This window comes from Mobula hypostoma, chromosome 27 (genome assembly GCF_963921235.1).
Source record: "Mobula hypostoma chromosome 27, sMobHyp1.1, whole genome shotgun sequence".
Classification (NCBI taxonomy): Eukaryota; Metazoa; Chordata; class Chondrichthyes; order Myliobatiformes; family Myliobatidae; genus Mobula; species Mobula hypostoma.
In genome coordinates, this window is record NC_086123.1 from 14,871,436 (window position 1) to 14,897,970 (window position 26,535).

Genomic DNA, 26,535 nt, shown 5'->3' on the forward strand with positions numbered 1-26,535 from the left:
ATGAGGGAGGTGATAGACAGCTGGGGGAGGGGACAGAATGAAATAGGGATAGGGGAAGGGAAGGGGTGGGAATTACTGGAAGTTGGAGAATTCTATGTTCATACCAAGGGGCTGGAGACTACCTAGACGGTATATGAGATGTTGCTCCTCCAACCTGAGTTTCGCCTCATCATTGCAGTAGAGGAGGCCATGTATGGACATATCTGAATGGGAATGTGAAGTAGAGTTAAAGTGGGTGGCTACCAGGAGATCCTGTCTGTCGTGGCGGACGGAGCAGAGGTGCTCGACGAAGCGGTCCCCCAATCTGCGTCTGGTCTCACCGATGTAGAGGAGGCCGCACCAGGAGCACTGGATGCAATAGATGACCCCAACAGACTCACAAGTGAAGTGTTGTCTCACCTGGAAGGACTGTTTGGGGCCCTGAATGGTGGCAAGAGAGGAGGTATAGGGACAGGTGTAGCACTTACGCTTACAGGGATAAGTGCCAGGTGGGAGATCCGTGGGGAGGGACGTGTGGACCAGGGAGTCACGGAGGGACCGATCCCTGCCGAAAGCGGAGAGGGGTGGAGAGGGAAAGATGTGCTTAGTGGTGGGGTCCTGTTGAAGGTGGCGGAAGTTGCGGAGGATAATGTGCTGGATCCAGAGGCTGGTGGGGTGGTAGGTGAGAACAAGGGGAACTCTGTCCCTGTTGTGGTGGCGGGAGGATGGGGTGAGGGCCCAAGTGCGGGAAATGGAGGAGATGCGGGTGAGGGCATCATTGAAGATATAGGTGATGGGGTAAAGTTAAAAGGAGACCTGCAAAGTTTTTTTCCTAAACACAGAGAGTGGTAAGTGCTAGATGTACTGCCAAGGAGATGGTAGAAGCAGATGTGACATTTTGGAGACAGGCAAGTGAACAGTCAGAGACAGGCCAAGTACATAGTTTAGATGATGGGCCACAGGGCTTGTTTCCATGCTGAAGTTCTATATTATAAGCTAAGTAACATAGAAAACATTATTATTCAGGGAAACCCAGAAAGAATTCAACTTTGCAATTTATCTAAAGAACAATATTTTGGACTGGCCAATTAATAAGGAATTAAGGCAGATCAGGTGAAGTATCTTTTAAGGACCACAAGTCTTGCAAACTTCTTCGAACACAGTGAAAGCAGAAGCTTTGAATATTTTTAAGACAGAAAGGTTACCAGAACAGACAGCAATGTATAGTTGAGTTATAATCAGCCACAATTTTATTAAATGGAGGAGCAGGCTCAAAGGATCAAGTTGCTTAATCCTGCCCATAGTTTGTACATCTACCAATTCATAACTTAAATAAACAATAGTTGCTCATCGGTAAATCCGAACAAATACATGGAAATTTAATTATCAGTTCGCCTCAAAGTCATTTTGAAAAAAAATAGATGAATCCTCCCAAAATGAAAATAATACTTAACTGGTGGAAAATAGAAGTGAAATCTTCTTTCTACCAATGGTAAATTGTGCAAACCCTCACAATCAGAATGTAGGGATGTGGTTGCAACTGTTCAAGCAAAAGAGTCACAGGCCTAGGCTTCTGATGCAATTTGCAACTCAATAAAAAAAACACAATTCAATCGATATGCAAATTGTCTCACATTTTTTCTGCAACCAACCTACCCTGGAGGTAAGTTATAGTAGCAAATCTGTGAGAAGTAGGAGGAAACGCAATCGCTCCGGGGTGGGTGAAGCAAGAAGAAAACAGACATGCTCTGTACAGTCCTGGAGAAAACATGCAAACTCGTCAGCCAGCCAAAATCAGGATTAAATTTGGGTCAACTGAACCGTACAGCAATCAGTACTTATTCAGTGCCAACTCCTTCATGGTTTTGATTTTCAAACCATTCATTCTTTTGATTTGCACATTTTCTGTGATTTCAAATTCAGTAGTGTTGCTATATTATTTAGACAATTAACAAGTGGTGGTCAAATACTAACAAGGGACCCCCATTACTACATATGACAGATGTATTACATGTGCAAACAGAGAGAGTATTTTTGAAACATACCACTAGTTTCAAATGAAATACAATCCACTATCAATAGAACCTACAGAGTATGAAGCTTACATTTCTATGGCCTAGGCAGACTTCAGGCACTTTCTATGTAACATCTGACAGGAAAACTCAGAAAATTAAGAATGGTGCAATAATCTACTGCTTTAGAAATCTTTATCTACAACCACTAGTTTTAAAGAAGACATTTAGTACTGTCAGGCAGTCTCAACTGATGAATGTATACTTGTCTTTCTAGTAGATCTACTTCAAAAATTAATTGCTTTTAACAGCTCCTTTGCTGTCACTAATTACAATAAAATGATGCAGCAAGTGAGAAAAGGCCCTTGCATGTGCAAATAAAACTTCTTCAGAAGTCTTATAAACTTCCAAGTGTATCAGTTAAAGTAACACAAGTCAAGCTTTTGTATTGTTCACATGTCCTTGTGTGTTAACCCCATTCAACATTCAGTGCAGTCTTCCAGCCTCCAGGAGGTGGTGGATGTAGAGAAGGTGGTAACTCATGGACTGCATGATATCCCGGAGGTAGCCAATACATAACAGGCACATCGTCATCTTTTTCCTCTTCCAGATCACTGTAATAAAATATGACATAATATTGTAATATTCATGTTACTACAATATACAACAAATTCTCAAGTAAAGAATAGTCATGATATCACAGTGCAGTAGAAGAAAGATCAGTAATGGGATGCACCACTGGTTGGTCTTGGTAGTGCAATATTCAGTAGCATTCAATTTAAGTAATTTTAACTTCAGAACTTCATATTAATATTGCACTTCAGGGTAACATTTAAAAAATCCCAACAAGAGAGTGAAAATCATCTTTAAATTAACATTTCAGACAAATAAAACTTGTTAAGACAATTTGCCAGTTTAAGATTGTGGCAATGCATTTCATTCACGGGCTCCTTCATCAGTATTTGGGCCTGTGTATACTCTGAAATGTGTTGTAACCAATGTTTCAGCAAAGCACAGAGCAAGGGATGTAGTGAGTATTTTAAACTAGACAAGGAATCAAAGTTGCAAAGATGTGGTATATCAAAGATTAGAGGCTAAGAGAGTACATATTAATGAAAGAAAGAAAAAGGGCAGCACTGTAGCATACTGGTTAACATAATGCTTTGGAATACCAGCGACCCAGGTGCAATTCTCACTGCAGTCTATAAGGAACGTTCTCCCTGTGACTGTGCGGGTTTTTCTTTGGGTGCTCCAGCTTCCTCCCAGGGTCCAAGACTGTGGTTAGTAAGTTAGTAGGTAAAGACCTATGGTTAGTAGGTTAATTGGTCATGCAAGTTGTCCCACGATTAGGCTAGCGTTAAATTGGGGGATTGCTGGGCAACGTGGCTAAAAGGGTTGGAAGACCCTTTTCTGTGCTGTATCTCAATAAATAAAAACTGACAGGAAAACATGAAGCCATAGCCAAACCTACATGAACATCAGACTAGAGGTTACAGAAAAATAAGAACAAAACTAAAGGCTCTGCACCTGAAGATTTGCAGCATTTGAATTCATGTTCAAGTTCCAAGTTACAGGCATAGGCATAGGCATACAGTATATATTGAGGATATAAATGCAATGACAGCATTTACAGCAGCAGATCTCAGGTGCTTTTGGGACTTTTCAGCAGGTTGCAATCAGGGTGAGAGGTCAGTTGTTGGCGAGGCAGTGCATGGTATAAAAAGAGCTCAGGGCCTTTGGAGCCTTTCACACCAAAAGGCATAATAAATCAGCCATGATGAAATGGCAGAGCAGACTTGATGGGTCAAATGGCCTGATTCTGCTCCTATGTCTTATGGTCTTATAACTAAACTAGACAACGGGGTGACCTGTTGGGGCACCCTTTGAGAGAAGGGTAGTGCAGTCTGATGTGACCAAAATGAACATTAAATTTCTGGTTTATCTGCCACCCTTGTGCCTCTCGTTGTCATTCTGGAGATGTGCACTCCTTTCATCCCCCATCTCTTCATCTCTTCTGCTATTTGTTGTTTGTCTCTGATCCTGGAGACATGCATGCCTCTCCTCCTCTGTCTCTTCTTCTCTCATCCTTTTTTTTATCCTGAGTCTTTGATCCTGGAGTCGTGCGGTCTTGGCTCATCCGATTCTTGTTCTCTCCCTCCCCTTGCCGCTTCCCGACGACTTTTGGCGTCATCTCTTGACCATAATGTCTCCCTTCCCTTTCCACGCAGCATAATTGGGCTGACCTTTTTTTTAACCCTAATGCTGGATAGAAGAAACGAAGCAGTAACACCAAAAGATGATTATTCTTGATGGTGTGGTTAGCGCTCTCCTAAATGGACGTGATACAGTCACTGCTGACCTTTGACTGCAGCAAAGGGTTTTACGGGCGTCTCGAAGTACGTCATTACAATAAGTTTTAATTATCTCTTATTGATGGGTGGCAGTTAGATCTGTCCCAATCCTGCACATGCTGATGGTGATTAGCAGAATGCGTCCCCTGGAAATAGAGCTGCCCTGCCCTTTTGCTCCAGTAGGTGTCACTGCTGAGGCTGGCCGTGCACACGCGTCGGGCTGTCACGTACCGATTTCCATGATGGTGGATTGGCTGTCGGCTGAAAGCGAGCCTGTTGATTTTTGTGAATGAGCAATTTTATACGAATACATAATCCTGAACTTTGCCTACATTCTGTAAGCGCATCTTAATTCGATTTAGCCAAAAAAAGTGCCGCTGTAATGCACTGTTTGCGCTAATTGGAGGTCACAAACAGACAGACAGAGCATGAGAGTTTTAGTAGTGTATAGATTGTATGCAGTTAAAAACAGCAGTGCAACTAAACACCAAAGAAATGAGAGGTAACAAACACTAGTTCTTAAAACTGAGAGATGAATACAAAATATATTCAATTCTATATTTATTTGTACATCAGCACTTCACAGCTAACTAAGTGCTTTGAAACACAACCATTCATCTTGTTGGACATGTGGCAGCCACAACATACTTAAAACTGATCCTTGTGGGATTATGCTCAGCACTAGGTACACTGTGTAAGCACAAACCAGTGTAACTCGAAATAAGCACAGAGAAGTGATTCATCGAAATGCAGATCCACAAGCAATCAACGTGGCCATAATGGATAATTAATATCAAATTTAAATTCACACACCACTAAAACCAGATTATGAACATCTAAAAATTCAGGATGAGAACTAAATAAATTACCGTAGACACAGATAAGCGAGCTGCTAGGAATGATTGAGTTCATCGCTCTTATTTCAAGCTTGCATCATTTGCAAAATTATGGTGGGAGCGGGGAACGACGCAACCAAAGAAAGAAAAAATAGGTAGACATTGCATAAGTTGAACAAGTGTTTCATGAAGAAGTCAGACTCATTTTTAAGTTTACGAATCCTAATCAATTTGTTTGTCCTTTTAGCTACCCAGCAAAAAAAAATTGTTGAATAAATAATTTGTCCACTGAGGATAGTAATGTCGCATAACCAGTTTGAATTTCAATTTTTTTTGCCTGAACAATTAAATTTTCAGTTCAGCGATAGAAATCAATTTTATTGATTAGATAACAGAACTAATTAAACCCTTATGATGCCTCTCATCCAAGTTTTCAAAAAAAAAGTGCTTGCTTCACATGGTCAAAACAGTATCATTAAACATGTCAGAGTAATGGGAATCTTATTTGTATAGCATGAGCAATTGTTGTTGTTAAGAGACAGAGGTTATGTTGATAAATACAAGAAATTCTGCAGATGCTGGAATTCCAAAGCAATGCACACAAAAATGCTGAAGGAACTCAGGAGGTCGGGCAGCGACTATGGAAATGAATAAACAGTCGATGTTTCGGCTGAGAAAGGTCCTGAAAAGGGCTGCCAACATTGTGTGTGTGTTTCGGCAGAGCTTACAATGAAATTGCATTTCACACTCTTTAGTGCAATAAATGGGAGCTATACATAGTGCTAATACATTAGTTTCTCCCACATAAGTATAGAATATTACAAATGCTTTAATACCTCTTGAACCTCAATGACCAGGATCCATCAATAATTATTTTTTCCAGATCTTAAGTGTTAAGTACAAGTTAGAAAGATCCAAAAACACAAACAACATATTAGACTTCAGGCCAGATATTGAATGTGATCCCTCGCCTAGGTAAGTAATCAGAGGATTACCAAGATCCTCCACTATTCCGAAATAACAAAGCACTAAATTACATAACAATGCCAAGCAAATTATGATTGTTTCAGCAGAACATGTTGCACAAGACAGCTCTTCTGCAATGCTCTGTATGTCATTTCTCTAAGGCAACTCCCAAATCTAAAGATCTTTAAAATAGAAATGTAATAGGGGTGTTTCCACCTATTTTTGATATTGTACAGTGATAAGTGTATAACATCATTAACTTTAGTGAAGAATATTACAACTTCACATCTTAAAGGCTGTATTTTAAGCCAGTTTCCCTGGATGCCATCCAAAAAGACAATCTAAAAGTCTACAAAATAGATAATCCCTCACACAAGTCAAAAGTAATACTTCAAACATCATATTTACATTTAATGTTCTTCAATTGGAATTCAAGTATTTTTAGAAAAGACTAATTATGGATTTTAGTAAGGTGCTCAACAAGGAAAGTCCATGAAAGTCAGGAGGCATGTGATGATTCAGGAAAACCCAGCTATATGGATACAGAATTGGCTTGCCTACAGAAGGCAGGGGTTGGCAGCAGATAGAGTGTAATTTATTCTGCCTGGAGATTGGTGACCACTAGTGTTCCACAGTTATCTGTCTAGGACGCCTGCTCTTTGTAATTTTTATAAATGACTTAGATGAGGAAGTGGGAGGGTGGGTTAGTAAGTTCACAGATGGCACAAAGGTTGGTGATGTTGTGGATAGTGTAGAAGGTTGTCACAGGTTTTAATGGGACATTGATAGGATGCAGAGGTGAATTGAGAAGTGGCAGACAGAGTTTAACCCAGAAAAGTCTGAAATAAAACATATTGGATTGTCAACTTGAAGGCAGAATATGGGGTTAATGGCAGGATTCTTAGAAGTGTGAAGGAAGGAGAATCAGAATTAGTATCGCCCAGCTGATCCAAGGTTGAATGAAGAGTCAGTGAGATTGCATCTGATGACCCACTGAGGCGATATGCAAATTGCAGCAGGTCCAGCTCCTGGCTTCAACATCAATTGATTCTAGCCATGACCAAACTCTCAAAGCATTTCATCATAGTGGATGCGATGGATGATAGACCTTGAGGCAGTTCACTCTGTTCTTCTTGGGCACTGGTATGATTATTGCACTTTTGAAGCAGGTGGGAACCTGACTGCAGCAGTGAGAGATTGAAGATGTCCTTGAACATACCCACCAGTTGGTTGGCACAAGTATTCAGAGCCCTACCTGGTACACCATCAAGGCCATGTGATCACCCTCTTGAAAGATTTCTAATGCCAGCCTTCGAGACAGAGATCACAAAGTCACCCTGTAGTCAATGGACATGGACCCCAAGATCCTTCAGTAAGCAGCATAATTTTAAGACATTAAAAAAATCAATCGGTACACACAGTCGATGAACCTCAGATGGCAAACTCTGGTCGCGAGTGCAGTTTCCCTTAAAGAAAGTGATGGCAGAGACACTGTGCCGGTCTATTGGTCCGATTGAAATGCAGAGGCTTTAGACTTGCCCTCCCAACTGTCCTGTGAATGTACAACCTCTGGAAAATGAAATTGAAGACATCAAAGCAAAATTGCCGTACCAGAGGCACATCAGGAAACATGGCTCACACCTGTCCTTTCGGACACAGTGTTGCAGCTCGATGGCTTCACCATTCTGCGCAAAGATAGGACAGCTCAGTCTTTTAAAAGCAGAGGAGGTGGAGTATGCTTTATGATCAACTCATTGTGGTGCAGAAACGTGGCAGTTCTGATTCTGTTCGGCTCACTCAACCTGGAACATCAAGCAGTCAAATGTCGTCCATTCAATCTGCCCAGGAAGTTTTCCACCATCATCCTGGTAGCAGTGTGTATTCCACCCTAACTCAATGTCAGGTAGGTTCTGAAGGAGCTGAGCAACATATTCGGCAGGCGTGAATCCGCACACTCTGAATGTCTTCCCTATCATTGCAGGAGATTTCAACCAGGTCAGCTTCAAAAAGTTTCTGAACAACTATCACCAACATATCACCTGTGCGATCAGAGGAGCCAACACACTTTATCACTGTTATACTATCATCAAGAACACTTACTAAGCCATCCTGTGCCCACATTTTGCAAAATCTGATCACCTGGATGTACTCCATATAAGGTGGAGACTAAAGGCCATAGCACCAGTGGTGAAGACCAAGGAGGAATGGTCAAGGGAGGTGGGAGACTGCTTACAGGAGTGCTTTGACTTGGTGAATTGGACCATATTCAGCTGCTGTGCAAATTCAGAGCATGGTTAAGATGGCATATTGACTGTTGGCCTTCATTAGTCATGGGATTAAATTCAACAGCCCCAAGGTAACGTTGCAGATCTGTAAGCCTCTGGTTATACCACACTTGGAGTACTGTGTTCAGTCTGGTCACCTCATATAGGAAGAATGTGAAAGCTTTGAAGGAGATACATGGGAAATTTACCAGGATGCTGCTTGGAATACAAAACATTTCTTCTGAGGAAGGGTTGAGCGACCTAGGGCTTTTCAGTTTAGAGCAAAGGAGGATGGAAGGTGACTTGACAGAGGTGTATAAGATGATAACAGGCATTGATAGAATGGACAGCCAGCACCTTTTTTCGCCAGAGTGGAAATAGCTAATACAAGAGGGCATAATTTTAAAGTGTTTGGAAGAAAGTAGAGCAGAGTGTCAGAGTTACACAGAAAGTGGTAAGTGCAAGGAACACAAACAACAGGAATTCTGCAGATGCTGGAAATTCAAGCAACATACATCAAAGTTGCTGGTGAACGCAGCAGGCCAGGCAGCATCTATAGGAAGAGGTGCAGTCGACGTTTCAGGCCGAGACCCTTCGTCAGGACTAACTGAAGGAAGAGTGAGTAAGGGATTTGAAAGCTGGAGGGGGAGGGGGAGATGCAAAATGATAGAAGACAGGAGGGGGAGGGATAGAGCCGAGAGCTGGACAGGTGATAGGCAAAAGGGGATACGAGAGGATCATGGGTCAGGAGGTCCGGGAAGAAAGACAAGGGGGGGGGTGACCCAGAGGATGGGCAAGAGGTATATTCAGAGGGACAGAGGGAGAAAAAGGAGAGTGAGAGAAAGAATGTGTGCACAAAAATAAGTAACAGATGGGGTACGAGGGGGAGGTGAAGCAGGATCTCCCAGTGGCCACACATTTTAATTCCACATCCCATTCCCATTCTGACATGTCTATCCACTTCCTCCTCTACTGTAAAGATGAAGCCACACTCAGGTTGGAGGAACAACACCTTATATTCCGTCTGGGTAGCCTCCAACCTGATGGCATGAACATCGACTTCTCTAACTTCCACTAAGGCCCCACCTCCCCCTCGTACCCCATCTGTTACTCATTTTTGTGCACACATTCTTTCTTTCACTCTCCTTTTTCTCCCTCTGTCCCTCTGAATATACCTCTTGCCCATCCTCTGGGTCACTCCCCCCCCACTTGTCTTTCTTCCCGGACCTCCTGTCCCATGATCCTCTCGTATCCCCTTTTGCCTATCACCTGTCCAGCTCTCGGCTCTATCCCTCCCCCTCCTGTCTTCTCCTATCATTTTGCATCTCCCCCCACCCCCCCAGCTTTCAAATCCCTTACTCACTCTTCCTTCAGTTAGTCCTGACGAAGGGTCTCGGCCTGAAACGTCGACTGCACCTCTTCCTATAGATGCTGCCTGGCCTGCTGCGTTCACCAGCAACTTTGATGTAAGTGCAAGGAACATCCTGCCAGGAGTGGTGGCAGAGGTAGAAACTAGGGACATTTAAGAGACTCTTAGACAAGAACATGGATAAAAGTAAAATGGAGGGATATGCAGGAGGGAAGTGTTAAATTGAACTTGGAATAGGTTAAATGTCAACACAATACTGTAGGGTCTGTACTGTTCCATGTTCTATCTATAGAATTTAAAATGGTTAGGACAATTTAACCATTCTTTATTTACAAATTCACAAATTTTCTTCTACAATACCCCAAATAAGACACCATTCCATTCCACTGGTCAGCAAATAAAAGTGAAAACAATTACAACATAATACTTCAGAAAACACTTTAGAATTCAAAACAGGCAGCATGTCAAACCAGTTCCTAGATTAAATGTCAAACGTAATTGACAGAGCCCCACAATAATTTTTTGCTCTCTAATCCTGGCAGGTGATATTTTGATAGGAGATATTTTGAATATGTTGCTGCAGAACAAAGGTACAAATGGTTCAAAGAAATATTAAAAAGAAACTTATTTCACTATTTATGGACATAAATTGAAAGTATTTTACATGCAAGCAATCTGGCTTAATAGAATCTCAAAAAAAAGACATGTAGAGTTGGAGTGATAGAATTAATACTGAAGTGTATCCAGAAAGGCTTCCCACAGTTAAAAATGCCAGGTGTTTGTACTAGTTGCAGCCAAGGTGAATTAAGATTCAAAATATAAAAACAATTCTTGATCAGCCGAGAGCATTTATGCTGTTTGACCAAGAAGATATTGGGTTTCTTCCCATAATAGGTTTTGAACTCCACCCAAGTATTCACTGCTGAACAGTGCTATCATTAATCCCAACAATTTTCCATGAAATAAAGATCATGTCACATGCATTTTATTACTATTCAAGGAAGCAAGGTTTTTTCCCCATTCCCAGACCAATATTGCACCTCAGCATTTAGAAGGTTCATCTTTAGTTAACTTCCCCTACTGCTTATGCATTGCAGAAGCTCTATTGTTTACCCAAGTCACGCATCTCAAAGAAAACATGAAGCACATTCAATATTGATTTGCATTTTATCATACAAATCAATGTGCTACTGTAACATATAGTATTTGCCTTACATTTTGATTTGTATAGTTGCTCATTTAAATCATGATAACAAACAACAATAAAAAGTCTTCCACCTCATCTAAAATGTAAACAAGAGACAAGAGTGCTAGCAAGAGAATAATGACCCTCCTTAAAAGTCAATAAATATTTGACTCTTGAATGCCTCAAACTGAATTGCCTCAGCTAAAAATAACCTGCATGGAACGTGGTTATCATGGTTATGGAACACATACCGAAGCATACAGTATGCATCATATTTGAGCAGAATGCCCATAGCTGCTGGCGCATGAATTGGAAAAACATCACATTCTTCAGCTATCAGTTCTCATTACCAAGAGCATCAATTTCATGTACAAACACTTATAACTACAAATTCTGATACAACACATACAAAATCCTGGAGGAACTCAGCAGGTCAGGCAGCATCCACGGAAACGAACAAACAGCTGACGTTTTGGGCCGAGACCCATTTTCAAATTCTGATACAGTTCTCTTACAAACTTGCTAAATTCTATCTTATTCAATATTGGAAGTGTAACACTATCATTTAATATTACTGTTCTTTACCATCCATGTATGTTTTCCTTTTGAACTTGAACGAATGTCAATGTGTCAGACTTACTGTACATTTATAAAGGAAAATGCTGCATATTTTTTATAAAACAAATCTTTAGAACATAAAATATATGTAGACAACTGATGAGGGTGCTTGTGATCAATTGGGGGAAAGAATATTTTAATATGCACTGAATGTCACATTATTCCACTGTTCATATTAACATTGTATTTGCAAGTTCATCTTTTCACTACCTCAAAAAAACACATCCCAAAATTATTCTGTTAACTGCTATAAAACATAAGAATGACCCCCATCAGAATAAATCAACATGGAAGGCTGGTTCTGTTCTGGAGGGTGGAAATGGATTCCCTGGTGGTTGTGCCCGGGTGGAGGATGCTGCAAAAGCTACGGGGCATTATGGGCAATCCCTCGAACCCCCTCCATGAAGTAGTGGACAAAAAGGGAAGCACTTTTAGTAACAGAGTGATTCCACGGAGATGCACCACTGAATGCCAGAGGAGATCCTTTCTCCCTGTGGCTATAAGACTCTACAACTCCTTCGCCTTAAGTATAGGGCTTCATTGCACATCTGTATTTTACTTTTTAGTGCACATTTATATTCTTTTTCGTACCTCAATGCTTACACTTTGTATTTTAAGGTAGATATTTCTGACTGAGCAACCTTGCAACAATAACTTCCTTTGGGGTAAATAAAGTTTTATCTTATCTTATGATAAGTCTAATGCTTTTATGTATTTATTTATTTGGAGTAAAAGTGTGCAGGCCCTTCCAACCCAACGAGTTGCACCACTCAACAACCTACCTATTTAACACTAGCCTGGTCGTGGGACACTGAAAAATGACAAATTAACCTACTAACCGGTACATATTTGGACTGTGAGACTATGTACAAACTCCAATACAGATGCCACAGAATTGAATCTTGAACTCTGGAATGTCCCAAGCTGTAATAGTGTCATGCTAACCACTATGCAACGTGGTACACTACATAACTTTTGTCCCTACATACAGTTTAAAAATGACTTTTCACTGGTTAACTTCCCATATACAATAGTGCAACAGTATTATAACATGTGTAATAAAATTCTGTAACGCCAAGGTAAATAATGAAATGTTTCTAAATATCAAAAAAGTTACTTTAAAGGACAATGACAGTAAAAAACTAAATTAAATCAATAGTTGGTGTGACCACCCTTAGCCTTTAAAAGTGCATCAATTGTCTTATGTACACTGTCATACAGTTTTATAAGAAAAAGCAGCTGATAGATTGTTCCAGGCTTCTTGGAGAACTTGGCACAGTTCTTCTGCAGACTTTGGCTGTATCGTTTACTTCTGTCTCTCCAGGTAATCCCAGACAGCCTCGATGACGATGAGATCAGGGCTCAGTGGAGGCCATGCTATCTGTTGCAGGAACTCCTCGATCTTCATTTCACTGAAAATAGTTCTTTTGGGGTCATCATCCTGCTGCAGAATGAAGTTGTTCACCAATCAGATGCCTCCCTGATGGTATTGGATGATGGCAAAGAATCTGTTTGAACTTCTCAGCATTGAGGATTCCATTAATTTTGGCCAGATCACCAACTCCATTTGCAGAAATGCAGCCCCAAACCTGCAGGGAACCTCCATTGTGCTTCACAGTCGGCTGCAGGCACTCATCCACGTAGTGCTCTCTAACTCTTCTACGGACAAACTGTCTGAGCCAAAAATTTCTAATTTTGACTTGTCAGAGTCTAAAGCACTTTCTGCCATTGTTCAGCACCCCAGCCCTTGTGTTTTTGTGCGTAGGTGAGTCTCTTGGCTTTGTTTCCACTTTGGAGGACTGGCTTTTTGGCAGTAACGTCTCCATGAAGACCATTTCTAGCAAGACTTCCCCAGACTGTAGAGGGGTGCACTAGAGTTCCAGTGGTTTCTGAGCGCTCAGAGCTGACAGCAGGGTTGGATTTCCTCTGATTTAGAAGGAATGCCGGTTTAACGTACCTCTCATCTGCTGCACTCAGTTTCAATGGCCAGCCACTGTGTTTCTGGTCCCCAACCTTGCCAGCTTCTTTGTAGTTCTTCAGAAAAGCTTGAAACTCCTGTCTGCCGCAAAACTTCTGCTTGGGAGAAACCTTGCTGATGTAAGATGACTAACTTGCGTCTTGTTACTATGCTCACTCTTGCGAAGGCATAAGAATTGATGATTTGAAGGTTAAACTGTCACACCTGCCACACCCTCACCTCTAGGTCTGATTGTCCTTAGCCCAGTTTGTTTCCTTCTACACCCGTTTCTATGTCCTTTAATCAGTTTAGTTCATTCAACTCATTATGTCATTGATCACTGGGACCTGTTTGTTATCTTTGCTTAATCATGCGCTTGGCTATATACCTACAAAGTAATGAGGTTTTTATTTGAAAAGTGGTCGATTACTTGATGTTACTTCCTTTAATGAAATATTTAAAAATCTCTGTAACATTAAATTTTTTGGAAAATGAATGTTCAGAAATCTAAAACTTGCTCTTTACTGACACACTGATGCAGAAGACAAAAGATAAACATCTAAAACAAAATTTGTATAAAAAATCTAGGGTGCCGAAGATTTTTGCACATTACTGTATTTAGTTACAATTTCCTGCTGCTTTAGGAATAGATAAAAAGTGAGCCAGTTAAGTGTAATTCTGTTACAAAGCTGATAACATATTACAACTCACATGCATTACATGCAAATTACCTTGTGTGTGATTTGTTTTCTTTTCGTTTGGCTCTCTTAGCCAACCATTCATCAATGCTAGGAGCTAGCCTGTCATCTTGTTCAACTTTATTTTCATCTGCAACAAATTAATTTTAAATAATGTTAATAACAGAAATATTAAATCTGAATAATTACCTCAAGAAACTTGAAAATTCCCTCACACTACTTTTTTTTACAATTGCATATTACCATGTTTTCAAAGGACAGTAGACAAAGCAGGTAAATTTTGGGTTTTCACTCATTTACATGTAGGGTTTACATTTATTTTATTTAACTTTGCAAAGCTGATAAATATCAGAAACACAAACTGTATTTCCCTTCTGACTTCCTGCTATTTTCTTCCCAATCAACCCTCAACATTCTTTGCTGCCTCACTGCTCTTATCCAAGGTAGTCTGTGGACACTGCCAATTTTTAAACCAATTCTTTGTCTAGATTAGCTTCTTGGGTACACTACATACATTATATTCCCAATAGCTGAATCAACAAGGCAAAACGTTACACTAAAATAATGTGAAGGAAATGTGGTATACACTGAAGAAATTCAACCTCAGGAAGCAAAGATAAGCAGTCACAAGAATGATCAAAACGCGGAGCAGCAAGAGAAAGTGTGGGGAGAAAAACATATTTTCCAGGGTTTAAAGGATAACTGAAAGACCTACTGCAGGAACACAAAAGATCAATCAGTCAAATTGTAGGAGCCATGTTATCTGTTCTGTTTACACTTTGTATTCTGTACTGCGGTGTTTTATTACGCTTATTACAGTAACTAGTCACGTGAGTGGAGGGGAGCATGGTAAGAGCAAAGGGAATAAGCTATGTATTCTTGCTTATTTCATCGCAGTTTGTAGTTTGGGACCAGAGGAGGTCGTATCTTTTGCCGACTACTGAGATAATGCTCAAAAATGTTTAATTGTATGCTTGTTAATTGATCATTAGGGATTGAATAAAGGGTTTGACTTTTGAAGCAATCATTGGAGCTGGGGGCACGTCACAGTCACAGGCAAGTGGAAAATGTTTTGTTTTGATTTTGGAATAGTTTTGTCTCTACAGAAATTAAATTACTGACTGAGTAAGCAGCAGAGGTTCTACACTATACATTTTTTTCAGTTGGGTAAGGAGGAACCTACTTACAGTTCTTTCTGATATAAATCTTACAGTATATATCATAAAATGTGGCTCAACAGACAATTTATCAGTTTAAGCATCATTTCCTTCAACTGGAATAATATTTCCGTTTTCAGTTTGCTCTGTTGATTGTTGTTTTGCTTTTATTGAGATGTCTTGTGCACAGTCTGTAAGAGATTTGGGATCTTAAAGAAAACCTATTAAATTGGGTAATAAAAAACAGATAATGTATAAACATTTGTGTGGAAGACAGAGTTAATGACCATTCAACTTAACCTCTAAATCTGAACAAAAGCATTTTGTACTTAAGCTGCTAGGAGAGAGCACAGATGTAGTCTATATTCAATGCAACGGAGTGTCAATACTGTGGAGGCTTTAACAATAAACAGTTGTCTAATTTACAGCCTCCAGAATCATGAAGGACGTGGGAAGAAGCTCTAATGAAGGGATAATGTTAAACTGGTCTGCCCAATGAATGATGGATATGTTCAATAGACTACACCATGAAGTATCAAACCTGGTTCAGTATTTCAAGTATAATTATACAAGTACTTACAGAACAGTTATTCATTAAGATGGTGGAATATCTGCCAAAACGCTCTTAAATACTTAATATTAAAGATCCAGTTTTAAAATTACACTCAAAAAACAGAAAGTCCTCCTATCAGAGGTGGTATCTTTTGATGAATATTCAACAGACTTTCCAAGCTCCCAGACTCTCAAGCCACTATCCTCAAAAATCCATCCACTATACTCAGAAGTTTCCCATGGACTAGCCACCAAGTTTCCTTCGAAAGAATATCCGGCTATTTATCTATTAGTTATGGTAAAACTCTGTTGCACAAATTGACTTTTCTATCCACTGTTATGATCACACTAAAATGTCCAAAAGTCTATAATTTTGGAGGATTTATAAGCGCCTATGCAAATGTAACCCCTTTAAAAAAGGTAATCTTACAAACCCTTTTAAAAGCCATTTAGATCTATATGCACTGTTCTGGTCCTCATATTCCTATGTTGAAATGATGGAATATTACACAAATTAACCAATTTAACAGCATAAACTGGTGATATTAAATCTGATCTGATTCTGATTTACATAGTAGTCATTGTGGGGTCGATAGTGGGAAAGAACCAACAGCTCCACCTGCTGGAACAGTTGTTTTCTTTTGACTCACTGCAGTTATGAAAAAAACATCAACACGTTGTTGAAACATTCTGATTCAGTGAGATTCTGTACAGATTTGCCCAAAATTTGAAAGGTCAGGGAGGAAGGGGGCAGAAAGCATTTGAAAACAAAAATTCAAATTCCAAAAATGAAAAAAATTCATCAAAACTGTTGTGAAGAAAAGGCAGCAATATGAAACATGATTCCCTCCATCGACGCTATCAGCATTTTCTATTTTTAATTTTGTGTCTGAAGAACTGGTCATTTGCCTACTTGCTAGGATATTTTACAACAGTGTGGTCAGCCCCTAATAAATCAATGCATCATTGAATGAAACACTATTATTAGGGCTGCAAAGGCAAACCAAATTTCTCAAAGATTCTTTATCATGCTGATTCTTCACTGAATTGGAATGTCAGTGACAATAATGTTGCTTTCCCACAACCTTGACAAACCTCCATTATCGCCTTTGGTATCTTGGGCCTTGAGATTTTCTATAAACCTGTGGACCTTACAGTTATGGATATTTAGCTTGCTGTACATTTGTAGAGTTTTATGCTTCATCTTTTGTTTTTACACTTAGATGAACTTTGCACAGATGCATTATTATATTTCAACAGTTATAGCCATTACACCTATAAACTGTAGCTGGTTTAGAAATTATAAATGGATTTTGTAATTAATTTATAAAATGAATATAATTCATTTATATTGCTGCAGACATGTGTTTAGACTGTTCAAGGATGTAGTGTGTTCCAAAATGTTCCAGTTGCTCCATAAATTGTGTCTGAAATTGGTTGCTTTTTTCTCCCCATTATTCTTCTGAAACTAGCCCATGTTCTTTAAAACCAAATCAAAACAAAATTGTTATTTTACTTATGCCTGGTTAACATATAATCAAATTTGGCTAGCACAGGCTTACTGCTACAATTGACTCTAGTTTTCCAAATGTATGCAGCCCTTGATAAATGACACATTTCCTCCCATCTCTATATACACTTGCTTAATGTTATGACAATATTAGCAGAGACCAAACATCAGTGATTCTTTTTTCCTATACTAGTTGCATCAAAAACATCAGAATTGCTTCTTAAATACAATGTAGATTTAGTCACACAGTGCAAATCAGCTGATGTAGGGGAGATTTCACAACTAGTTTTCAGCTCACAGTACCAAGTGTAGCTGGAAAAAAACCCAGCTTGTTCTATAATTTTGAAGAATATAATCAATGCAGTACTCTAACTAAGTGTTGTCGGTATCCTTTCTTTTGCACGTCAGACCTGATGACACAATGTGACAGCTCATGGTGCCATGGCGGACATCACCTCTACCAAATTAGACCCACATCCATCAAACAGGTCTGCTGAAGGACGAAATAGTCTCCAACTCAAAGTCACCAATGAGATGCATTAACAGGACAAAACAAGGGATTATTCTGGCATCTGTGTGGCACAACTGCTTGGTGAATTAACTGAGTTCCAGGGAAACTAGTTTTCATATTCAGTAATCAGATTACAATGTATCACTATCACATATTGAAGTGCTGTGACAGTTTCACTCAATATTGTTCCATGTTTTATTTTATAGTTACATTAAAGATAACACTAAATTTCAAACTTTTTGACAGCCTAGAGCGCGGCAGATTGTAAATGGAAATAAGGAAAATCACAAAATAATACCAAGAAGTATTACAAACACAAAGCCCTCAGTCCTCTCCTTCAGAGCCAAAGAAAATGAAAAAAGTATTTCATCAGACTTTCTGCTGTCAAACATCATCAGAATATTCATCTTTTATACCACATGCACTAACCTTCCACCTTTTGTCTCAACTTCTGAATATCTTCATCTGTCATATGAGAAAACTTGCAATTAGCCCCAAAATCACACTGTCCTGCAGAGAAAAAGAACAGAATATTGTAATCAATAAAAAATATCAAAGACAAATTGATAAAATAACAAACATCAAACAATACGACAATGGACAGTGGGATCCAAGTATACAGGTTCAGACGGAATTCTCAATTTCAGCCATACTGTTAAGTCCCAAGTAAATAAATGAGATTGGAGTATCTTACTCAAGGTGTAACATGAACATTCTACCAGCTGCTAAAAAGGTATGCAGTTGGAGATATGCTAGGAGTATATTTCCCACTCAATGCCAAAGTTATTTTGTTGAATGACAAAATTTAAAACACTTCGTTAAAACAGATCTAAAATAAATTTCAAACTCATCAATCATGTCATTGATATCCTGTTAACAACAAAATAATAAATCTAAACACAAGGAAGTCTGCCGATGCTGGAAATCCAAGGGAACAAACACACAACATGCTGGAGGAACTCAGCAGGTCAGGCAGCATCTATGGAAATGGGTAAACAGTCAACATTTCAGGCAGAGACCCTTCTTCAGGATTGAGAAGGAAAGGGGAGATGCCAGAATAAACAGGTGGGGGGGGAGGGATGGGAAGGAGGATAGCCAGGAGGCGATAGGTGATGCCAGGTGGGCAAGGAAGGTCAGGGGCTGGAGAAGCAAGAATCTGATAAGAGGGGAGCATGGACAATCGGAGAAAGGGAAGGAGGAGAGGTCCCAGGGGGAAGTAATGGGTGGGTGAGAAGTAGTAAAAGGTCAGAGTGGGGAATGGGGGGGGGGTGGAATTTGTTTACCAGAAGAATTCAATATTCATGCCATGAGGTTGGCGGATACCCAGACGAAATACAAAGTGTTGCTCCTCCACCCAAAGGTGGCCTTATCTTGGCACAAAATGTCTGAATGGAAATGGGAATTAAAATGTTTGACCACCGGGAAGTCCTGCTTGTGACTGATTGTCTGGAGGTGCTCAACAAAGCAGTCCCCCAATTTGTGAATCTGCTGGGGTTGTCCATTGTGTCCAATGCTCCTGAAGCAGTCTCCTCAACACTGGTGAGACTCGTTGTAAATTGGGAGACCACTTTGTCGAGCACCTCCACACCATCCGTCACAAGCGGGATTTCCAGCATTTGCAAAATCTCTTGTATTTATTCCCAGGATAAGACTGGATAATTAACCAGCTTTCAACATATCCGCTATTACATGTCTGTGATCAACCTGTATCAGTATTTTTTTGTGCTCAACTCACAGGGGAGTATTTGGTCTGATATGGTGGTAATGCCTCTACATACCATCTTCTTCTATATTCATCCACTTCTCAAAAAGAACAAGAGTTTAATGGGAGAAAACTTTAACAAGAGAATGGAATTGTGACAGATGTCTAAGCCTTCAGTACAAATGTCTCTTGCAGACATGCAAAAAGTGAGCTTACAGACCAGTGAGACTCAAAGCCCTTCTCTTATAACAGAAACAATACAAATTGCATTTACTTTCTAATTTCACAGTTCTGATGAGAAGTTATCAATCTCAAACGTCAATTATTTTTACCACTTTCTCCACAGATGTTGCCTGACCAGAGATAATTCACATTATCCATTTTTTTTTGCTTCAAAGCATTTAGGCATCCAACTACTTTTTGAACCTACAAGCCAGGTGAAAAAGCGTGTCTGTAATGAGCAGCCAATAAGCAGTATTACTTTTGCATTTCAGTTTATAAAGTGACACTACCCATTTTAAAACAAAATTCCATAAAAACCTCAGGATAGATCTCAAACATAGATTTCTAAATTTAATGAATCAAAATAAATCATTGTATACATTACCTTTATGCTAAGACACAAATCTCAGTGTCTCCAGGAAAATATAAAAATTATATTCAAGCAAAGGACTTCAGTATTATTTTAACTTTACATTGTCAGTTTTCTCCCGCTAATAGAGCTATGTATGGTTCCTACCACAACCATCTTTGAGCTGTAACTACCATCCCTAGAATCATAGAAATTTTAAGACTTTTCTGCAGATCTTCCCTAAAAGTATTCATCAAGGAGCAACTGAGCTCCAGAAACACACTCCAACTCAAGAGACATGGTTAATTTGAAGATGATCTCCCAGCCAAGATGCCAGTGCAACAGGTATAACCAAATTCAGCACCCTGGGTTATGCAAGAAAACAAGTGGTCTTGTTTTGCTTTGCAAAAGCTGATGGTGAGGGACTTGTAGGAGACCTTTGCCCAACTCTATGTAATGATTTGTGCAGTTAGCGTTACTGAGGTTGTATACTGCATACATACCATGATAATAAATGGACTTTGAATCTTTGTACATGACAATAATCACCCTTGAGAAAGTGGAAAATCACTGCATCCTTCTTAAGAAGGTAAGAAAGAAACATAGAAAACTTACAGCACAATACAGGCCCTTCGTCCCACAAAGTTGTGCCGAACATGTCCCTACCTTAGAAATTACTAGGGTTACCCATATAGCCCTCTATTTTTCCAAGCTCCATGTACCTATCCAAAAGTCTCTTAAAAGGCCCTATCGTATCCGCCTCCACTACCGTTGCCGGCAGCCCATTCCACGCACTCACCACTCTCTGCATAAAAAACTTACCCCTAACATCTCCTCTGTATCTACTCCCCAGCACCTTAAACCTGTGCCCTCTTGTGGCAGCCATTTCAGCCCTGGGAAAAAGCCTCTGACTATCCACACAATCAATGCCTCTCATCATCTTATACACCTCTATCAGGTCACCTCTCATCCTCCGTCGCTCCAAGGATAAAATGCCGAGTTCACTCAACCTATTCTCATAAGGCATGCTCCCCAATCCAGGCAACATCCTTGTAAATCTCCTCTGCACCCTTTCTATGGTTTTCACATCCTTCCTGTAGTGAGGCGACCAGAACTGAGCACAGAACTCCAAGTGGGGTCTGACCATGGTCCTATATAGCTGCAACATTACCTCTCGGCTCCTAAATTCAATTCCATTATTGATGAAGGCCAATATACCATATGACTTCTTAACCACAGAGTCAACCTGTGCAGCTGCTTTGAGCGTCCTATGAACTCGGACCCCAAGATCCCTCTGATCCTCCACACTGCCAAGAGTCTTACCATTATTACTATATTCTGCCATCATATTTGACCTACCAAAATGAACCACTTCACATTCTCAGCCCAGTTTTGCGTCCTATCAATGTCCTGCTATAACCTGACAGCCCTCCACACTATCCACAACACCCCCAACCTTTGTGTCACCAACAAACTTACTAAACCATCCCTCCACTTCCTCATCCAGGTCATTTATAAAAATCACGAAGAGTCCTGACAAAGGGTCTCGGCCCAAAACGTTGACTGTGCTTCTTCCTATGGATGCTGTCTGGCCTGCTGCGCTCCACCAGCATTTTGTGTGTGTTGACAAATCAGCATAAACAAGGGAGATTGAAAATCTGGCTGAGCAGTGCCACAACAACCACCTCTCATTCAATGTCAACAAGACCAATAGCTGATTATTGACTTAGGGGGAGGAAACTGGAAGTGCATGAGCCATTCCTCATTGAAACGATAACACTGAGGTGGAGAGGGTCAGCATCTTTAAATTCCTCACTGTTATCACTTCAGCGGATCTGTCCTGGGTCCAGCATGTAACTTTGAAATTAATTTTCAATAGCACATAAAGAAAGCACAGCAGTGCCTCTATTTTCTTACAAGATTGCGAAGATTTAGCATGTTATCTAGAACAACTTGTTATAAAAATGCAGTGGAGAGTATATTGACTAGTATACATCACAGCCTGGTATAGAAACGCCAATGCCTTTGAATGGAAAAGCCAACAAAAAGAATTCTATACAGTCCAGTCCATCACGGGTAAAACCCTCCCATCACTGAGCACATCTACATGAAGCGCTGTCGCAGGAAAGCAATATCCATCATCCCGGCCATGCTCTTTTCTTGCCGTTGCCATCAGGAAGAAGGGGCAGGAGCCTCAAGACTCACGCCACCAGTTTCAGGACCAGTTATTAACCCACAGCCATCAAACACTTGAATCAGAGGGGATAACTTCACTCGCCCCATCACTGAACTATTCCCACAACCTATGGACTTACTCTCAGGGACCCTTCTCCTCATATTCTTGATACTTTTGTTTACTTATTATTATTATTACAACTACTACTTTTTTAAAATTTCTTTTGTATTTGCACAGTTTGCTGCGTTTTGCACACTGGTTGTTTGTCCATCCTGTTGGGTGCAATCTTTCATTGATTCTAAGGAGTTTCTGGTACTATGAACCCACGCAAGTAAATGAATCTCAGGGTTGTATGTGGTGACATAAATGTACTTTGAACTTTGAAGTTAATTTTCAATAGCACATATGAGATTTAGATGTAAGTCCCAGAAGTGATCGAAGTGTGCATTTATCACATTACTCTGTTCAGTTCTTACACTTGGTTTTGACATTTCTTGACTTACCTGATTGTAGAAACTTTCTGCACGGCTTTTTGGCAAGTTCTTCTGCCAGGATTGTCGCACTATCTAGAAATCAAAAAAAAATTGGAGAAGTTATTGTCTTAAATAATAATGTTTAATCAGGGCTTCTCCAAAAACAAAAAAAAACACAGATATATCTTAGTTTGGCAAGTTATCATTTATGTGATAGTTAGGCTTTTACAATTGGCCAAAGCATCCTACACAGAGAACAAAGAGACAAAAATAAACAAAATTCAGCATTTTCAGTTATTATTCTGTCATGTATACTACATATACATCAGTAAAGACACAGCTTTTACACCCACTACTATGATTACATAATCTAACTAGTTATACCATAATTCTTCTAAGCATTGCTTCTTTTTATTACATTTCACTTCTCCAGAAAAGCACATTATGATACAAGTTTTCAAATCATTACTTTCCCCAAGCATCTCATACCAGATTATTAATCCCAACCCATTAAAAATGAGTCCTTTTCAACTGTGGACAACATGCATAGAATTCCATATTCATCTTGCTTGATGTAAACAAACTGAAAGTGGGAACTTAACTAATAAATTTTATAGGAAACCTGGAAGGTCCCTTATCCAGAGATGATAGGAGAGGGTACTCTCACTTTTGAGTAGTTAAGTAGCAGCTAGAAACTGGAATTACCACCATGTAAAGTAGTTGAGGCAAACAACCAAACATCAGATAGACAGTTGAAAAAGAAGTAGAATGAGATACAGATGGGATAAGGCTTCACTGGATCATTAAGCACGAAAATGGATTAATTGGATTAAAAGGATTACATCTATACTGTATGATTTGTATAATGCTGAAGAAAGTAGTGTGTGCCAAATGAGCGGAGAAAAGGCCATTAGAATGTAATTAGTTATTCGACGTACAAGATTAATTTGTTATATTAAACATGTACACAAATAAACTTCCCATGACTCAAGTTATGAGAGCAGTGGTATTAAATGAACAAAAAACATCTTGAGCTACATCAAAATGTTTTTTTACAACATGCTAGTTTTAAAAATGTTTGAGACAATGGCAGCATGGATTTTATTTTTAAGTGGCTATTGAAGACACTAGTCATCTCTTCTCTATTCTCCTGGCAAGAAATTTTGAATGACATCTATGTTCTGTGAATCTTTTTATTGCTTGCTCATTTCTACAACATTGTAACCAATTAAGTAGTGTGTAATTTAGGAAGTCTGTTTATTCTCCTGTTCCCTTCGGTCTGCAGCAGGTGGCAGTAGAGACAGAGAAAAATTGGTCATTCATGAAAAAGGTCAATATAATCATGTTCCCCTCAGACAATTCTATTGAATCAGATTTAATATCTATCACTGGCACATGTCAGGAAATTTGTTCTTTAGCAGTACAGTGCAATACATAAAAAAGTCTATAAATTACAATAATACATATACACAGAGTGGCCACTTTATTACCTACCTCCTGCACCTAATGAGGTAGCCACCGAGTGCATGTTTCACATATTGTGTGTTCAGAGATGCTCTTCTGTACACCACTGTTGTAACATGGTTATTTGAGTTACTGTTGCCTTCCTGTCATCTTGAACCAGTATGGCTATTCTCCTCTGACCTCTCTCATTTTAACAAGCTGTTTTCACCCACAGAACTGCTGCTCACTGGATATTTTTTTTTGTTTATCACACCATTCTCTGTGAACTCTAGAGACTGTTGTATGTGAAAATCCAAGGAGATCAGCAGTTTCTGTGATACTCACACGGTCCCTGTGGCGCTCACAATCATTCTACGGTCAAGGTCACCTAGATCACATTTGTTCCCCATTCCAATGTTCGATCTGAACAACAACTGAACCTCTTGACCATGCCTGCATGCTTCTAAGCATTAAATTGCTGCCACATGATTGGCTGATTGGGTATTTGCATTAACAAGGTATACAGATGTACCTAATAAAGTGCCCATTGAGTGTAAAGGTTAAAAAAAACAAGGAATGCAAAAGGAGAGTTAAAAAAAGTAGTATTCATGGGTTGGTTTGTTATCCATTCATAAATCTGATCGTGGAAGGGAAGCAGCTGGTCCTAAAATGTTGAGTTTTATGCTCCTGCGCCTCTTCTCCGATAGTAGTAATGAGAAAAGGGCATATTCTGGGTGATGGGAACCCTTAATGATGGATGATGCCATTTTGAAGCATTGCCTTTTGAAGACGTTCTCCATGCTGCGGCCCATGATGAAGCTAGTTAAGTCTCTAACTCTCTGCAGCTTTTTCTGATCCTGTGCAGTGGCCCCTCCGTAACAGATGGTGATGAAACCAGTTTGAATATTCTCCACGGTACATCTGTAGAAACTTGGTAGTCTTTGGTGACACACCAAATCTCCTCAAACTCCCACTGAAATACAGCTGCTGTTGTGCATTCTTTGTAACTGCATCAATATGTTGGTTCTACAGAACACCCTTTCCACTGTTGAGTCAATGAGGGCCAGTGCTTGTTCCCTTGACTTCCCTTTCCTGGAGCCCACAATCAATTCCTTGGTCTTGGTGATGCTAAGTGCGAGGTTTTCTTGCAACACCACTCAATGAGTTGATCTATCTCACTCCTGTACGCCTCATCACCACCTGAGATTCTGCCAACTACAGTTGCGTCATCAGCAAACTTATGGATAGCATTTGAGTTGTGCCTAGCACGCAGTCATGCATGTAGAGTAGAGCAGTGGGCTATGCACGCATCCTTGAAGTTTGCCCACGCTGATTGTCAGCGAGGAGGAGATATTACTTCTGATCTGCACTGACTGTGGTTTCTGATGAGGAAGTCAAGGATCCAGTTGCAGAGGAAGGCACAGAGGCCCTGGTTTGGATTTATACCTGGGGTATGTATGATGATGATGTCAACGCTGAGCTGTAATTAATAAAAAGCAGCCTGACATAGGTATTGGTGTTGTCTAGTGGTCCAAGCCTAAGCAGAGAGCCAATGAGATTGCATCTGCTGTAGACCTATTGTGCAGGTAGCAAATTGCTTAAACAGGAGTTGATTCTGGTCATGGCCAACTCTTAACGCACTTCATCATGGTAGATGTCAGTGGAACAGGTATGATTGACGCCCATTTGAATCACTGCTCCAGGGCCTGCCTCAGCCCCTCACAGAAGAGCCACAACACACACACAAGGTGCTGGAAGAATTCTGCGAGCCAGGCAGCATCCATGGAGAGAAATGCAGAGTCGACGTTTGGGGTTCAGACCCTGCCTTGGGATGCCAGGACCCTGTCTGTGCCCCCACCACATTACGATCCCCTTATAAACTCGGTGAGCCCGCGTCAGACCGACAACAAACAATCGGGGCAGCCAGTCCCAAACCCTTAACCTCAATGAACTAAAATCCGCTTTTACCTCGAAACGAATCGAACCAAAATTTCTTTGCCCGCTGATGCTGAACTCCCTGCAAGTGTTTCTTTCTGTTATGAAGGTTATCTTGGAAGGATCTGCCACAGTAATCGCAGAAGTAAGTCTTGCCCATGGCGAGCGGGGAGGGAGCGGGCACCCGGCGGCGGCGGCTCACATTGCTGTGTTCTACCGCAGCATGTAGTCCCAACCTAAGTCCGCAGGTTGGATGCAGCTGCAACAGC

At 40.2% G+C, this 26,535-nt stretch overlaps 1 protein-coding gene across 1 annotated transcript; it reads right to left on the reverse strand.

Moving 5' to 3' along the window:
- Positions 1 to 1,188: 1,188 nt before the first annotated feature.
- zmat5 (zinc finger, matrin-type 5) lies at positions 1,189 to 26,434 on the reverse strand. The gene is made up of 5 exons (XM_063034483.1): positions 26,300 to 26,434; positions 22,919 to 22,981; positions 18,396 to 18,476; positions 14,270 to 14,366; positions 1,189 to 2,605 (listed from the first exon to the last, which is right to left on the reverse strand). The coding sequence occupies exons 1-5, from the start codon at positions 26,424 to 26,426 to the stop codon at positions 2,461 to 2,463; spliced, it is 513 nt and encodes a 170-aa protein (XP_062890553.1). The 5' UTR covers positions 26,427 to 26,434; the 3' UTR covers positions 1,189 to 2,460.
- Between the last annotated feature and the right edge of the window lie 101 nt (positions 26,435 to 26,535).